At 44.4% G+C, this 15,492-nt stretch overlaps 1 protein-coding gene across 3 annotated transcripts; it reads right to left on the bottom strand.

The window, feature by feature from the left end:
- Position 1: 1 nt before the first annotated feature.
- On the bottom strand, positions 2-15,172 carry TCP11L1 (t-complex 11 like 1). 3 transcript variants are annotated; one of them, XM_023928479.2, is made up of 10 exons: positions 14,977-15,172; positions 11,227-11,392; positions 8,898-9,030; positions 7,624-7,744; positions 6,714-6,934; positions 5,568-5,704; positions 4,944-5,137; positions 4,442-4,623; positions 3,643-3,815; positions 2-3,434 (listed from the first exon to the last, which is right to left on the bottom strand). In XM_023928479.2, exons 2-10 carry the CDS (start codon positions 11,378-11,380, stop codon positions 3,199-3,201), a joined length of 1,551 nt encoding a protein of 516 aa, XP_023784247.2. In that variant the 5' UTR covers positions 11,381-11,392; positions 14,977-15,172; the 3' UTR covers positions 2-3,198. The 3 variants fall into 3 exon arrangements, with proteins under 3 accessions (XP_023784247.2, XP_086749417.1, XP_086749415.1); XM_086893291.1 differs by lacking the exon at positions 14,977-15,172 and adding an exon at positions 14,547-14,652; XM_086893289.1 differs by lacking the exon at positions 14,977-15,172 and adding an exon at positions 14,547-14,607 and having other exon boundaries at positions 8,898-9,026.
- Positions 15,173-15,492: the final 320 nt, after the last annotated feature.

The following is a 15,492-nucleotide window of genomic DNA, read 5'->3' on the forward strand; positions in this document are numbered from 1 at the left end:
ATCATGCCTCATTCTGATTTTATTCAAACACAACAAGGTACTTCTTAAATATTACTCAGCCACTTCAAAAGCAATGCTAATTATACCGTCACAGGAAATTGATCAGAGCATACATATTAGAATGAGCTTGGTTTCCATTTTCTAGAGGATACAGCACACTTTGGCTTGTAATTCCAGGACTGTTTGAAGACAGCATCGTGAGACTAACTCAGTTCAGTGTGGGTAGTCCAGGAGCACTGGCTCACACAGCCTGGTCCTGGATACCTGCACTGGTCTTCCACGTAATGTACAAAGCTAAATGTTAATAATCAGCTACATCATTGCACTTGTTATCTTCAAACAAGCTAAAAAAAAACACTATGTGAGCTTTCCAAGCAGTTTCTATGCGTACTTCAGCTTTTAACTTGGAACTGGCTGTTTGGAATTGCACTCTGATAAGATCCCTTGGACTACAGGACAGTCAGAGCCTGGGGCAAATGAAAGCCATTCCCAGCCCAGCTGCCTCAGGCAGGGCTCCTCTCTGCCAGGGCAGGGGGTGAAGCAGCACCTGCACACGGAGATGGGGCTGGCCTTCGCCCTCCTGGAGCATCCTCCTTGCTTTGCCACTCAATTGCATCTCCCTGTTTCTTTTAGAGAGGATGTAGAGTGTTTTGTCCAAACACTGGTTAAAAAGAACAACCTGGGAGAACCATTACCATGCTTTGTGGGCATTTATTGCATTTCCTTTAGCTCTTTCCTGTTGAAAGGCCCCCAGCACTTGTGCCAGGAGCGTTTGTTCCTTCTGTGTGGGCCCTGGAGGTGAGAGGGGAGCCACAGGTGAGTACTGCACTCTGTTCCTTCATTCTAGGATATTTCTGCTACATGAAGGCTTAGGCTCAAAGCCCCCCTGAGAGGAGAGATGGGATTCCCTGTGTGGACCCTGCAAGCAATACAAGCACAGTCCCTGCTGCCATGGCCTCACGGGCCCTGACTCCCAGCCCTGGGAGCAGCATCTCCTCAGCTGGAGCTTCAGCCACTGCTAAAGCAGTGCCCTGCACTCTGCCATCAGTCACACACACCCTTCAAGGGCTTTTCTAGGCCTCACCACGATGTTCCTCCCCACACCCTTGTGCTGTATCTCACCTACTGCTGTGCAGGCAGCACCATTGCCTCCAAAGGCAGCTCCTGGCAAATCTCCTGGCACTGCTGAGAGATAAAGCAACAGCAGCCATTTCTAACTTGGGCAGCTCTCAGTTAAGAAAACTGAACCCAGCTTTGCCTTGGTGATCGATCTCCTGGGCTCTGGTAGCTCGTTCAGCACAGGCTGAGGGAGTTTGTGCAGCTGCAGAGCTTTAGGCTGTGTGGTGAGACAGAACCTGTTCTAACAGCAAAACCCTGCAAGCCCTGAAGATCTCTTTTAGATTTTAGAATCCTTTGCTGATCCAAACAATGAAATAGATCCTATTCAGAATCCTTCTCTCAGGCTAATCAACCTCATCTTGAGTTCTCAAAGAAGCATTCGAAGACAGACATTCATTTTGCTGGCTGAGTACATTTGGCCAAGAGAAAAATCACTTGTCTGAGCTGATGAACTTTCACAGGGTTTTGCTGGGTTTTCCCCTTGGGGAAGGGGTTTGTAATGATTGAGAAAAGATTTGGTTTAGAGTTGCATAGGCTAATATAGAAAAAAAGGTCTTATTTCTTCCATCCCCCTCCAAACACAAAGTTGGTGCATCTTTATCCCCACTGACATTTAAAGGAAACTGGAAGGGGAAGCATCAACAGTGGATCATAATCAAGAACAAGTTCTGTTACTTTGGCTGATTCCTAAATTAACCTGCCTGTTGGCAATACAAGGGCCCCTTTATTTAATTTATTTCACACACCTTTTTGCTTGTTTTTTTTTTTTTAAAGACAGCACGTTCTGGTTTGGACAACCTCATGCTTGGGCCACTTACTGTGTGTAACTACAAACTTTGCTTTCATAAAGCCATCAAATATTGATTACTGTAATACACTGTTGTACTCAACCACAGGAAAATTTCACTTACCTCCCAGCTGAGCCTGAGAATGCAATGTAAAAGATCACTGGGCTCTTCTCCTCTATACAACAAGTAGCTCATTAAATTCAAGACCTACAAATATTCTAAGTTTCAAGAACACCTCTACAAAGTGAAAAAAATCTACTAAAATATTCCCTGTATATTCAAACTAACATCAAACCATTCACCTCTCACAGTACATTAAAATCACTTATAGTGCCCACAGTGCTCTGCACTTCCCAGATATTTTTGAAGACATGATTGAATATGCAACCATCTCCTGTTGTAGTTTTTTTTAAAAACCCCAAATTTTCAACCTAAAGTTTCACACACTTTAAATCCACTTTCTGCAAATGACAATTTACTTTAAAACTAGTGTTTCACCTAAAAAGGAGTAAATTACTAGCAACAAAAAGGTAAGAAATGCCACTTTTATCAAAACATTTTAGCTCTGCCCTTTCTGAAATCTTTACAAGATATAAATACAGCTGCAATCTATAAGATTGCCACCTCTGGTAGTACTGTACATAGCAGAGGACAGTTACCCAATAACCAGAAAATTTGCTACAAAAATATATTATGTTTTGTAACATCTGCAGGTAAACAGCAAAAAAATGCTATTAAAAATGCAGTAAAATACAGAAAAAGCCAGTAAGCCTACCATACTCACCATAATGTTACAGTAAAGTGCTGCTTGGCTTGGTGTTTTGTCTGGTAAAGTTCTTCTTTTGAATTTTAGCTTTATTAATTCTTTAAAGTAAGATTTTTTTAAAAAACCAAATCACCCTTTCTGGGAAGAACCATTGCTAATCAGCTGTGGATAAATTCAACTAAATTCACTGTAAATGAAGAGTTAAATGCCCTAAAAACGAGCCACTTAAATACAAAGTTTGGTTCTTAAACTTGCTCTATCTATCATCAGCTCAAAAATCTAAAAATTGCAGCCAGAAAACTCCCATGATATTCCCCCCCCCCAGGTTGCATAATTATATTAGAAATGCATCTCTCATCTTTTACCTCAGGACCCTTTTTGCATCTCCTGTATTTCCCTCACCAGTCACCACTTGTGGGTTAAAAGGAACCAGTATTTACACGGAAAGCTGTTTTCCTAAACAAATATTGGTACAAGTTTTATTTAGTAGCTGACAATACTGTATTGGTAGCACAAGGATTGGTTTTATGATTCTTCTGACTTCCCTACAATTTGGGATTCTTCCTTAGTCAGTATTTTGCCAAGGACTGCATCATAGTAAGGGCTGAAGACCATTCTGTTGTAGTTGACAAGACGAATGTACTTGGCAGCAATCTCCTCCAGCTCCCTCTGGATAGGGCCTAATCCTCCAGGAATGGCAGGCAATGATTTTTGGTGACTGGATGCAAGATAATTCTCCAGAAACTTTTGAATTCGAGAATCTGGGGGGGGGAAAAAAGTGTTTGGTTTGTTTTCAAAAGAGAGGGTGAATTAGAAACAGCGTAACCTCATGTCAAATGCAACAAGCCTGAAGCTGGACAGACAACATGAAAACAACATGGAAATGTGGAAACAATGGAAAAAGGAGCCTTGCACACCCCCCAGCCCCAGTTCCACAGCCAGGGAGAGCAGAGCACTCTCCAGACTCACCAATGAGCTTGCAGATGGAGTTATCCGGGCTGGCCACCGCCTGGATCTGTCCCTTCAGCACAGCCTCTCTCTCAGCTGAGAACGGGGTAAAGCCATGCTGGCAAAGGCAGCTGCTCACTTCAGCACACACCTTCTCACCCACGGTGGCCAGGGATTCCTTCAGGTTAAAGGAGCTAGAAAACAGGAGATACAGCATAGCTGTATTACTTACTCACTGTTTTCCCACTTTTAAAAAAGAAACCATTCAATTAGAATTAATTTATCAAATGTAGTGGAAAAAGCATAACGCAGATAAAGCCAATTATAAAGATTAATACAATTATATATACATGAAAAATAAAGCTGGGATCTAAAGCAAGGAAGTAGGAGAACATTCAAGACTTCAAGCCTGAGCAATCCATACACGTAAGAGCTGACTTTCTGCCTGAGGACAGCTCTGACTAAAGCAAAACCCGTAGGTGTAATCACTAAATCTGCAGGCAGCTCACTGTGCCACACTCAGGTTTTTGGAGAGGCTGGCCCAAACTGAGCAGGGGCAGCTGCTGGCACTCCCCTGTGCCAGCCTGGCACCATGAAAAGCACTCTGGAAAAAGCAGCTTGTACAAATCGTGGAAGAGCAGAGCAAGAAAAGACAGCTCTGTGTAAGCTGAAGAACTGTCAGCCTGGGCTCATAGAAAGCCCTCATCACCTCCTCTGCATTTCCTGCAGTCCCCAGCCAGAAAGAGGCATAACCTGATCATTTCCCAGGGTGACACCAGAGCTCCAGCTGTCCCTGAGAGCAGCACTGTGCCATACTCACGGAAGATGCATTCCCGTCAGCAGCACCTTGACGATGGTTTTGATTTTCTCGGCGAATCCAGGCACATCGACGAGTGCTGGGCCTGCTGCACTGAAGGTGACCAGCAGCACTGTCCCCACCAGCAGCAGCTGCTCCAGCTCCAGCTGGATCTCCAGGAAGCGTGTCTGGTCCATGAGCACCGTCTGCAAGGAGGGAGGGAGCCAGCACAGCATGGAGTCAGTTTGCAGGGCTGGGAAGGGACACTGGGATGCAGCAGCAAAGGCACAGGGAACAACAGGCCAGCACCAGGAGCACAATGAAAAGCATTGACTCCTCTTTTCCAGCTAAGCAGGTTCCAGCACTGAAAGATAAGCACCTATGAGAGCTGCCAGATCTCCCAATCAGAGATCAATGGTTTAGTACTGCACATGTTGCAAGGCTGAAAATCAAAAGAGCTTCTGCTGTGTCCTGAGAATAGAGGAGTGGAACAAGCACAGACCAGTTTTTTCTGTTTAATACCTACTTCTGGAAAAGGCCTGTTCACATGATCCCACTTCAGGAGCTTCAGATAGGCCTGATTTTGTACAGCAGTGAAGCACAAGGCAGAAGCTCCACCAGTGGCACCATCGCTACGGTGGGGAGGCAACATTTCATGTCCCAGCTTTGCAAGATCATCTGCTGCTTCTTGCAACCACTTTGTGACAAGGTCTAAAGAATCTGGAAGAGCAGAGGAAAAAATCTTGTTAAGAAAATTCCTTTCCAAAGTTAGGTTCTTCCACCAATAATTTCCAAACAATCCCATTAGTTACTATGACTAATGCCCACGATATCAGGTATGACATGCATTTCATTTATTGCATCAAGCAGAACGTCTAAAACAAAACCACACAGCTACAGGAAATCAGAGGTGAGATGATGCTGGGTAATCATGCCCTATGCTGTATTGAAATTAAACTGAATGGACCAAGGGCAGAACTATTGTTCTGGCAGATTTTTTTTCTAACTATAGTTTTGGGGCACAAGCTGTCATTTACCATATGAATTCTAGAACTTATAAAAATATCTGAGCTCTTTTCATGATCTACAAGCAAAGACACGCAGTTTACTGGGAGGTCAGAGGGGAAGAAAGAAAGGAACAAAGTCATACTTGGCTGTTTCTCAAGAAACTCCTGAAACTTCTTTCTTTCATATTCAGCAGACTGCTGCATTAATTTTGGCCTAATACTACTGACAGCGAAGTTTGCCATATCCATTTTCATTAGGTCTAATACAGAGAAAATTGCTCTAAACAAACAAACAGAAAAAGTTATTCAAGGCTGCAGATGTTTCAGAGGTGCTGTTTACAAGATTTATTACAGATTGTCTAAGGAAAGAGCAAAAACATGCATGGGAAACAGTAACAGCTTAACAACTTCAGAGCATGAGACAGAGAAAGCTGGAGCAAGCATGTACATGCATGCATGTGTCTCTTCCAAGTGGGAAACAAATCTTGCTCTCCTGTAAAAAAGCCTCCATGGAATTAACTTCACCAGCTCCATAGATTTTTATCTCCCAGGATGTGCAATACTGTATATGAAAAGACATCTGGGTTTCCAAGCTTGCATGCCATGGCTGCTGGCAGCCTGGAAAGCCAGCCTCGGTGGGAAGTGAATAATCAGACCCAAGAGGCAAAAAAGGAAAAACAAACAAACAAACACCAAAGGAAAATATTTTAATTTCAAAGCAACCTAATTCCTGCTGGCAATATTTCTGCCAAGTCAATCTTGAACTCCTGGAAGCTTTTCAAATTAGAAAACAGCAAGGTTAATGAAGCTTCTCCCAGCTATTGAGCTGTGCCACTGAGAACATGGTGGCAAAGCAGAAACCTGGATGCTCCCAGATGTGGAACACATACTCCCTTTGGAACTGACAGGGAATTACACAGGGAGTGGGGTAAAGAGAGCTCAAACTGGGAGGAAAGGGTTAGGAAACCAATAATGCTTTTCCCCTGAGCTCCCCCTTGTGCTTTTTTCACCTTCTGCTTTTGACATTCAATTCTGATACAAACTGACTATTCATCTGCTACTTTAAAGCTTATTTGCATTTGACATTTAAGCAAATGTCCTTCAGTGTCATGCAGGAGCCAGACAAATACTCCAACTCACCAGGTCAGAGATAGACCTTGTTAATGACTCCTGGAGCATCTCTCCCCTTCACTCTTTTTCTTCTAGGAGCTGCAAGTTGCCCCCTCCACCCCCCACCTCTAAAATTATTTAAGGGACTCTGAACATGACTGCTAAACACATTTCAGTACCTGAAAAGAGGAACAATTTCATGAATATCCTTCAGTTTCTTAATGTCTTCATCTCGAGCTGGAGCACAGAGAGTCCCCATCATCCCAATAACAAATTTGACCAACTTAGAAATGTCAAGGGCCCCATTCTCTGCCTCCTGTTTTATCAAATCCAGGTCAAGAACTTCTGTAATCTGGCTTCTCAGTCTAGTATGACCAGGCAATAAGAAAGACAGAAGACTCTGAAATTGAAAGTTTTTAACAGTGCATTAGTTCTACACATCAAAGACTATAAGGATCAAAACAGCTACTGAACCACGTCTTACAGAATTATAGAATCATAGGATGGTTTGGGTCAGGAGAGACCTTAAAGATCACTCAGTTCCAAACCCCTACCAGGGGCAGGGTCACCTCCCACTAAACCATTTTGCTTAATGCCCCATCCAACTTGGTCTTGAACACTACCAGGGATTCTTATCTAAACAATTAAATCATTTAATTTATCTTTTTATTTTTTTTTTTTTAGCCAACCACTCACCAACTCCAAATGTTTCACCTCATGCTGAGTGATACTGAAGTTACTGAGGGGTAAATCCTCTGTGGCACAGATCATACTTCAGACTGTTATGCTTGATTTTATCAGCCCAGTGTTGGAGCATCTCACTGATTCCATAACTAAAACCAGTGCCATAAGATGAAGGAAGCCTGGAATTATGGAGCTGGTATTGCTTATCTTACATGGTTTTGCATATGGTTTTACATTCAAATTTTTCCCCTAGGATTATACAGCTTGCATATGTTCACAGTGATAAAGTAATGAAAAAGAACAAGAGGATTTTTTATGAAAAGACAAACTCCAACCACTTCTGCCCATTCATATCAGTGCAGCGACTCAAAATCAGTCATTTCCTTTCATATCACATCATCTTACCTCCTTAATTTCTCCCAATAGCTTAATTGCATGATCATATGTCGGGGGGTCTTCCTTCAGCTGAGCTTCCAGACAATCCCAGAAAGCTTTATGCACAATATCTCTGACTTTCTTCTCTAAGCTGTGAATAAACATGTTAAAAGCAATGGTACTGGTCTCTGCACCACCTCACAAAGATAACCTGCAGCATGTAATAATGTGAATATAATGTAATAATAACTATGTGATGATTAACAGAGATCTGTCATTTAAAGTTGCTCAGAAAAGCAAGAAAAGCTGGACACAGGATTTGGAATGGCTTATGTCCTAATACAGGGTTACACATAAGCAAAGGTGGCTGCAAATTAAAATCCTTCAAAGTATTTATCACATGCTACATCTAGATAACTGGAAGAGAACAAAAATGGCAAAAAATATATTTTGCCTTCAAAAGACCTGTATTCATGTTCCTTTTAAAGGCACCACTAAGTAGAATCAATTCCACTACATAAAATTCATTAGCAACACAACAGAAATTAAGTAACTTCCCTGACATAAAATCTTCTGTTTCATACATAAGTATTTCACCTACTCTGAGATAAGGGCTCAGATCAGTTTGTATAAAAAAATAAATTAATTCCTAATTCAAAATACAGCTCCTGTTCACACCAGGTGTCACTTCAGCACTGACCACAATGGGGACCAAGTTCCTTCCATGAAATATACACCCCTTTCCCAAATTAAGCCAGGAGGCTCTCAGCCACACCTCACTGTGTGTGAGAGAGAGGAACAGAAGATGAAGCTTCCTCTGTTCTCCCCTCTCAGCAGGGCACACAACTGCTGTAGACACACACAGAGAAGGCAAGACTTCAAACTTGAAAGGAGCAAGGACTAACCTAATAAAACACAGGAATCTCTTCCCAAAATATCCCTGAAGAAACAGACAGGAAAAGCTAAAATAATCAGTTTCATCTTACTCCCACAGGCAGTGAAAGTTTCAAATTTGCTAAAAGCACTACCTACATCTGCAGCCAGGCTGGGGCACTGGGAAGCTGCAGATGAACAAGAGGACACATCAGAAACCACAGCACTCTGGGATTTGCACCACACATATGCAATTAATCCAAGGGGCTTTCACACACACATATCTGGGGAAGCAGAACTGTACAGTTCTTCTTATATTCTTTCCTAGCTCCTCCCAGGCACTGCCAGACAAGAACCAGCCAGAGCCTTTACCTGCTCTGCAGCTCTACAAACCCAATTTTGTTTAGGTACCTATTTGGTACCAACCTTACCTGTGTTCTGGCAATTCAGCTGGTTTTATCTGGAAGTCTCCATTCACCACAATTTCGTGTGCCAGTGCCATGTTGGTGACTGCCTTTGCTGTCTCCATGAGCTCTTCTATTGACACAGGCCGAGAGGGACTGGCTGCAACATCAATTACACTGTCAGACAGTTCTCAGCAAAAGCCTGCAGAAAGAGTCTTTTTGGACCCTTTCCACCTTATTGACAGTACACAGGGTCAAGTGACAGTATCAGCTGAAGATTGTTCTTTCATTCCCTTCCTTCCCTATCTGGTGGACAACACAGGTTTGGAATATTTCAAAAAACCAAGGTGTGGATCCCAGTTGATATTCTGGGTTCAGTATGTCAATTGCTTCTATCAAGCTCTTTTAAAAACCATCTCCAAACTAAGCCCCCCCAACCCAAAACTTCTTTAGGATGATTTAGTAACATCTTGGCATCTTTCTCCACACTGTAGGAAGAAATAATTACAAACAGCAGCATTTTCACCATACTACTTCCACAAGTATTGTGTAGATATTGCCATTTCAGTTTTACATTTTTCAAGGAAGTGATTTCATCATTAAAGCAGTCAACAAACAATCACCATCACTGTTAAGCAGCAGCACACCAGTAGCTAATTATTCTCACTACTCCATTGCAAATGGCACCCCTCCAAACTCTTTTTTCTCTCCCAGAGGCCATCACAGAAAAAACAGAGGACAGCAGCAGTGGCAGCACCAATGCTTAAAGAGCTCTTCCCCTGGCATGCATTTGGGACTGACTGGGATGAGCCAGCAGCCTCAAACTGGGCCTTGGGCTAGTGAAAAGGTTGGTGCTCTGATGGATGCATTCCATTCTGCAGCACATTCACTTCAGCTACAGTTCAGGCACAGGAGCAACATACTAATGCCAAAGTGAAAGAAACCAAGCAGGGTTCTTCATAGGCTGGGCTCCCTGAGAAATGTTCTGGGCAAACTATTATGACTATCTCATTTGATAATCCATGTTGATTGGATTTAAGTAATTACATAGAAAAGGTCTTTCAAAAAGTAAGTGCCCACCACTTGTCTGCCACACAGAGCCCTTCTGAGTTCATACAGTGGGGTTCCAATGTGCTTGTTTCTCATTAATATCTTGCTCTTTTCATGCAGCCCTCCTAAATCCTTACTTCCTTCTGCTTGGGGCTTAACCTTGCAGAGTGACTCTGGGAACACAGCAAGGATTGATATTCTGAGAAGAACCAGCAGACAGCAAAGTTCACAGTGCTCTTGTCCAAGTGCCAAATGACTTCACTCCAGCAGTGGGGGCACTAAGAGCTCAGACTCTTTCACTGGCCAAAGATTGCTCCTAAATCACATCACTTCATTCTCATACCTGCTCCCTTACACGAGGGAAGAGCTTGAGACCAAACCACTTCTTTGTGGTACAGTGCAGTGCTAGACTGTGCCATGCTTTTTACTTCCACGTGTTCAGAGCCTCTCTCCATACAAACATCCCATTTCCCACCAGGCAACCAGCAAGGCATAGCAACAAAAACTCCCTCAGAACATCTCCTCTGAGTAACATGACACTAAAACACAGCCCTAAACCTCAAGTCATACCGAACACAATTAAAAAATAGAAAGAATGCAACAAACTAAATGTTACTGCTGAGCCACTCCCTACAGAAATGTAGAACCCTGAGCACTTTGGCTTCTTTGAATTGAATCCCTGGAGCCAGAGAACTTCCCCTTGGTTTTATCTACAGATTTGCCAGAAATATTGGCTCCCATATTGCATCCAGACCTTCATGTTAAAAGCAGAATGCCAAAGAAAAATCTGCCTTAGGAAAAATAAGCAGTCCTGCTTACATGGAAATAGTATTAGGATTAAATATACAACTTTCCATCTATCTTGTGAGGGGGCTGACAAGACTTGTCAATTTATATTTGTTAATAACAGCTTTTTCTGCCCTGCAGTAGGAACAGGGGCTGCAGCAATGCAGAAGGTTCAGCTGATAAGGCAAACAGCAGAGACAGTTGAGCTGGAACACACTGGGGTTGTGTTTATCCATTCCAAGAGCACAAACACACCAGGATATTTAGGATATATGTGGCTCAGAGCAACGTGGTCATTGTGTACAATTAAGAAAATGTACACACTGTGTGTACAATTAGGGAAACAAAAAGAAAACGGGGAGAGAAGTGTTACAGTTTCAAGGCATATCATCAAGAGTCACACTGCAATTAACTGCAAGACAAACTTGCACAGAATGCTGTGAAACACTAGGATTGCCTCCAACAACAATTACAGAATTTACCATCTTTCTACTGTATTTCATAAAGCAGTTTTGCTTACACTTTGGTGTATCATCTCTGTGTGACCCTGGAGCACTCTGTCGTATTCTTTTTCGGACAGACTGATCCGAGTTGTCCAAGTTCTCGTCCTGATCATCCTCCAAACCACTCAACTTTTCTTCACTTGAATTTAGTTTGTCAGGATTCTGAGACATTTTCAGGTGGTTCTTTACAAAAAGAAAAAAATATGAAAAAGGGAATGAATAAGCATTTTCTGACATGGTTGAGTGGGTAAACATCACCACAAGTCCTCTTGATTAAGAAAAAAAATAAATTAAGAATTAAAGAATAATTAAGAATAATTCTTATGAGGAGTTGTATGATGTCATCCCCATAATGGCAGGGGACCTGGACACAGTGACTCACTTCCCATCTTCCACAAAATGGGATGCTTTCAACACAGCTACCATTTATTTAATCTGCAGTCCTAGTCAGTTCTCAAAGATCTCAAACTGTTCCCTTGCCACAATGATAGAGATGAGAGAAAAAGATATTGTTTTCTTTCCTAGCACTGCTTTTAGGAGAAAGATGAAAAACACCTTCAGAACAATATTACAAACGTGTTTTACAAAAGATTATGAGACATTTCCTTACTACACAGCAATAAATCTTCCTGAACATAACATATTCCTGAACTATGGCCTGCCCCAACTGCTCACAACTTAAGAACTTCCCTCTGAGCCATCCAAAAGCAATAAGAAGCAGCAAAAGAACTAGAGAGAAATTAATATAAAATTATATTCCCATGTTTTCATTATTCAAGATTTATTTATGCATAAAATATCACAGTTGTTTGGGTTTTTTTTTTTAAGACAGTAAAGATCAGTTGGAATAATTAAAATCCTGCTTTATTAGACATTACATATTAAAGGATATTAATATCACATTGCAGATACCTGCAGTGTACCCAAAGTTACATTGAAACAATTACCAGTAGAAAAACCAAGTCTCACTGTTCCTTATCTTCACTTATTTCATTCTCAGATTTCCCTATAAAGAATGTAATTTCTGCATCCACCATTGAAAACTATCATGCAGGAAGCTGCTGCTCAGCCTTTAATTTTACAGAAATCTCTCTGAAAGCATATGATGTCTCTAAATTAGAATAACTTAAGATGTTCTGTGAAGTGGGAGTCCAGAAGAGTGTGCTTTCAAAATAAAAAGAAGCTCCTGGAAAAACAAAAACTTCCTCTTTCCCCTAGTATCCCACCATCCCCACATTCACATTCTGAAATAAACCAAATTCTCAGCAAGAGAGACACTCTCCAGGGGCACCTCACAGCTACTGAGAGAAAATACATCATCAATAACTGCACTGAAGAGGATGCAGCAGAAGCCAGCAACAGTGTAGAAATATAAAATGCATCACTGGGATTTATTTTCGTACAACAGCTGTAATAACTAACCCTGCTCCACCAGTGCTGAAATTGATTGCACAGTGTGATTCCTCAGGACAGCTGGAAAGCTCAGGGCATGTAAGGAACAGTTCTGCTCTACAGCAATGACTCAGGATCATCATCTTGCTCGATGCATGAGAGACAACAGCATGCAACACTTGCTCACAGCACTGTGTCATTTCTATTTTAGAAGTGAAAGCAGCATGAAAAGCTTGGGATAAATGACACAGGAGAGCACCCTCGGCACACAGGCATCAGCACAGGTACTGTTAGACTCACTCCAGCTCTAGATGAAGGATGAGGAGCTCTGTTAATAAAGGGGCTGTTCACAGAGAAGAGCATAGCAACCGTTGCAATGTAAAATATAAAATATAAAATAGGATGGTTAGAGAGAGAGAGAGAGAGAGAGAGAAACCTGTTGTTGAATTTGGCTAGGATAAAAGCTTTATCATACAGGCTTCCACATTCATTCCAGACTAGATGGTCTCTCTTCCACAAAGCATCCTCCTGAAGTCAAATCTGAGCCACAAAGATGATTCAACCAAGCCCCACTTAAGTCTTTAATGCACACAACACTTCCTAGTGCCTTGCAATCTCTCACTGCACTTTATCCTCACTACCCTGAGAAAAGCAGAGAACTGTAATAAACCTTACTTACAGAGGGGAAACAGAGGTTTGAGTTCAGCTGCTTGAGGACTCACAGAAGATAAATGACAGGGACAAGAGCATCAGTCTGATGATTCCTACCCCCCAGCTTTGCCCAGCAGGCCATCATTCCTACCACACAGTCTACACCCTAAAGTGTTGCCTTCCATAAAATGGCAGCTCAAGAGTTACAGCCTCAAACCCAGCCCAAGTTTCATTTTCATTACCATTTGTTTTAGAAAAATCCTATTTCAGCTATGGAGGGGCAGGTATTAGAAGTCCCGGGCCATTTTACCAAATGACTGTTCAGCAGATGAGGTAAACAGGCACGCTTGTTGGTTTAGTTGTTTAGTTTGCAATAGTCTGCTCTTTTCTGATGGATTACTGCTATTATTGGTAGAACACATCTAGAACATACCCTCTTTCCACCGGGTAAACAAGCTTGACAATACCTCTTCCAGAAGGATGATCATCATCCCTCCTTTCACAAAGGCAATTCTGACTCTTAATAGAGTAAAGTCTACTTCTTGGCACTTTCCTTGTGTTTATTTTTAATGAAAACAGAAATGCAAGAAAATTAAAATTTAAACACAACACTTTTCCACATCTTTTTTTCATTACAGGTCCTCGAATCATGTGATGAGCACTGAACAAACTTCGCTGTGCTCACCTGGAGCACACAAAAGGTTGGAGCAGCTGCTCCTGGATCCCACTGTATGAGACAGCAGCCGGCAGCTCTCCTGACCTGCGGCCCCAGCACTCCGGGCTGCCTTTCCTCAGCTCTTCCCTCTGCTCACCTGCCACAGCACAGCCTGCTTTCCCTTGCAAGCCGCTAGCAGGCAAGCCGCAGCCTGTCCCCCGTCCCTCTTCCAAATTAAAAGGGGAATTCCGCTGTGAAATTCCGCTGTTTTCCCTCCGCTCCTGTCCTGCGTGAGGCCCTCCCAGGTCCATCGCTACCGAGAGCACACAGGGCACCGTCCCCATCCCCACCGGCCCGGCAGCAGCGCCGCCGCTCCGGCCACGCTTTCCCTTCGCAAGGCCCGGGAGCTCCGGGCTTCATCAGTGGGCTTAGGGGAGAAACGAGCCCGGAGGGCTGTGGGTCGCTGGGCCGAACGGGAGGATGCGGTGCTGAGCCCGCCCGGCGGCCCCGGCGCAGCGCTGCCCGCCCGGGCCCGGAGCCACCCGCTCGGCGCTGCTGGGCCCGGGCCCTGCCCGCCGCCCCCGGCCCCGCCGCCGCCCTCCGCCCCGGGCCGCCCCCGGCCGGGCCGCCCCGCCTTACCGCCCTCGGAGCAGCCGCCGCGGCCGCCGGCTCGGACGGGCCCGGCCCCTCCTGCGGCCGCGGAGCGGGGCTGGGCCGGCGCCGCAGCCCCAGCGCAGGGCGGGCCGCGGCGGCTCCGGGGCGGGGCTCGGGCCCTGCCGCCCCCGCCCGGCACCGGGCCCGGCCCGCGGCACCGCGGGGGAGGCACCGCAGGCCCGGCTCGGGGGGCACGGGCGGCTCCGGGGCAGCGCACCCGGCTCAGGGACAGCGCTCCCGGCCCGCTGCAGCCGAGCGGGGAGCAGGGCCCGACTCCAACCGGAGCCCCTCGCAGCCCGCGCCCGGACCTCGATGGACAGAGCGGGGTCTGCCCCATCACACAACGCTGATTCAGATTAACCCCCCCAGGAACCGGGGAGCGCAGTCCCGGATTGTCCTTGCCGTCCCTAGGCACCTTGTACAGGTCACGGTGTGACCGCCAGCTGCTCCAAGGGGGAATGTGAGGTGCTCTGAGAGGAGCTGGATCGCCCTGAAGAGAGGAAGGAGCCGGCTGGCCCTGCCTTGTGCCACCCTCGGCTGCCCCAGGCTGCTCCTCCGTGGCCCGGACACAAACTCGGCACAGGGCAGGGGATCTAACCCGGGACTCTCTCTGCAGAAACCCACAGGCAGCAGCTCATTTCCAGGATAGGAACCTCATCCCATTAACCGTGGTGGTACATCAGGCGGGAGGTAGAAAGGGAAAATACTTCTGCTGAAGAGCAAACCAGTCCAACACCACCACTAACTTTGGATTTCCAGCCCCACATTTTAAAGTATGAGCTAAGCTAATTTTTATGAGGAAGTGCATTTATAAGAAAAAGCTTTCAGTTAAAACTAAGAACTATGACTACTACAAAGGCTTATAGTTCCCTGCTAGCTTTCAGGAACCGATTATTTTTAGAAGTCCTTTCTAATTAACTAGAAGAAGCTT

This window comes from Cyanistes caeruleus, chromosome 6, assembly GCF_971803275.1.
Source record: "Cyanistes caeruleus chromosome 6, bCyaCae1.hap1.1, whole genome shotgun sequence".
Classification (NCBI taxonomy): domain Eukaryota; kingdom Metazoa; phylum Chordata; class Aves; order Passeriformes; family Paridae; genus Cyanistes; species Cyanistes caeruleus.

Excerpts from the sequence above, each read along its gene's own strand:
- TCP11L1 (XM_023928479.2), bottom strand. The coding sequence starts at position 11,380 with ATGTCTCAGAATCCTGACAAACTAAATTCAAGTGAAGAAAAGTTGAGT. Across the intron at positions 4,624-4,943 it reads TGAACAGGCCTTTTCCAGAA|ACGGTGCTCATGGACCAGAC; the intron begins GTAGGTATTAAA and ends CCCTCCTTGCAG. Across the intron at positions 3,435-3,642 it reads CTCCATCTGCAAGCTCATTG|ATTCTCGAATTCAAAAGTTT; the intron begins GTGAGTCTGGAG and ends TCCCCCCCCCAG.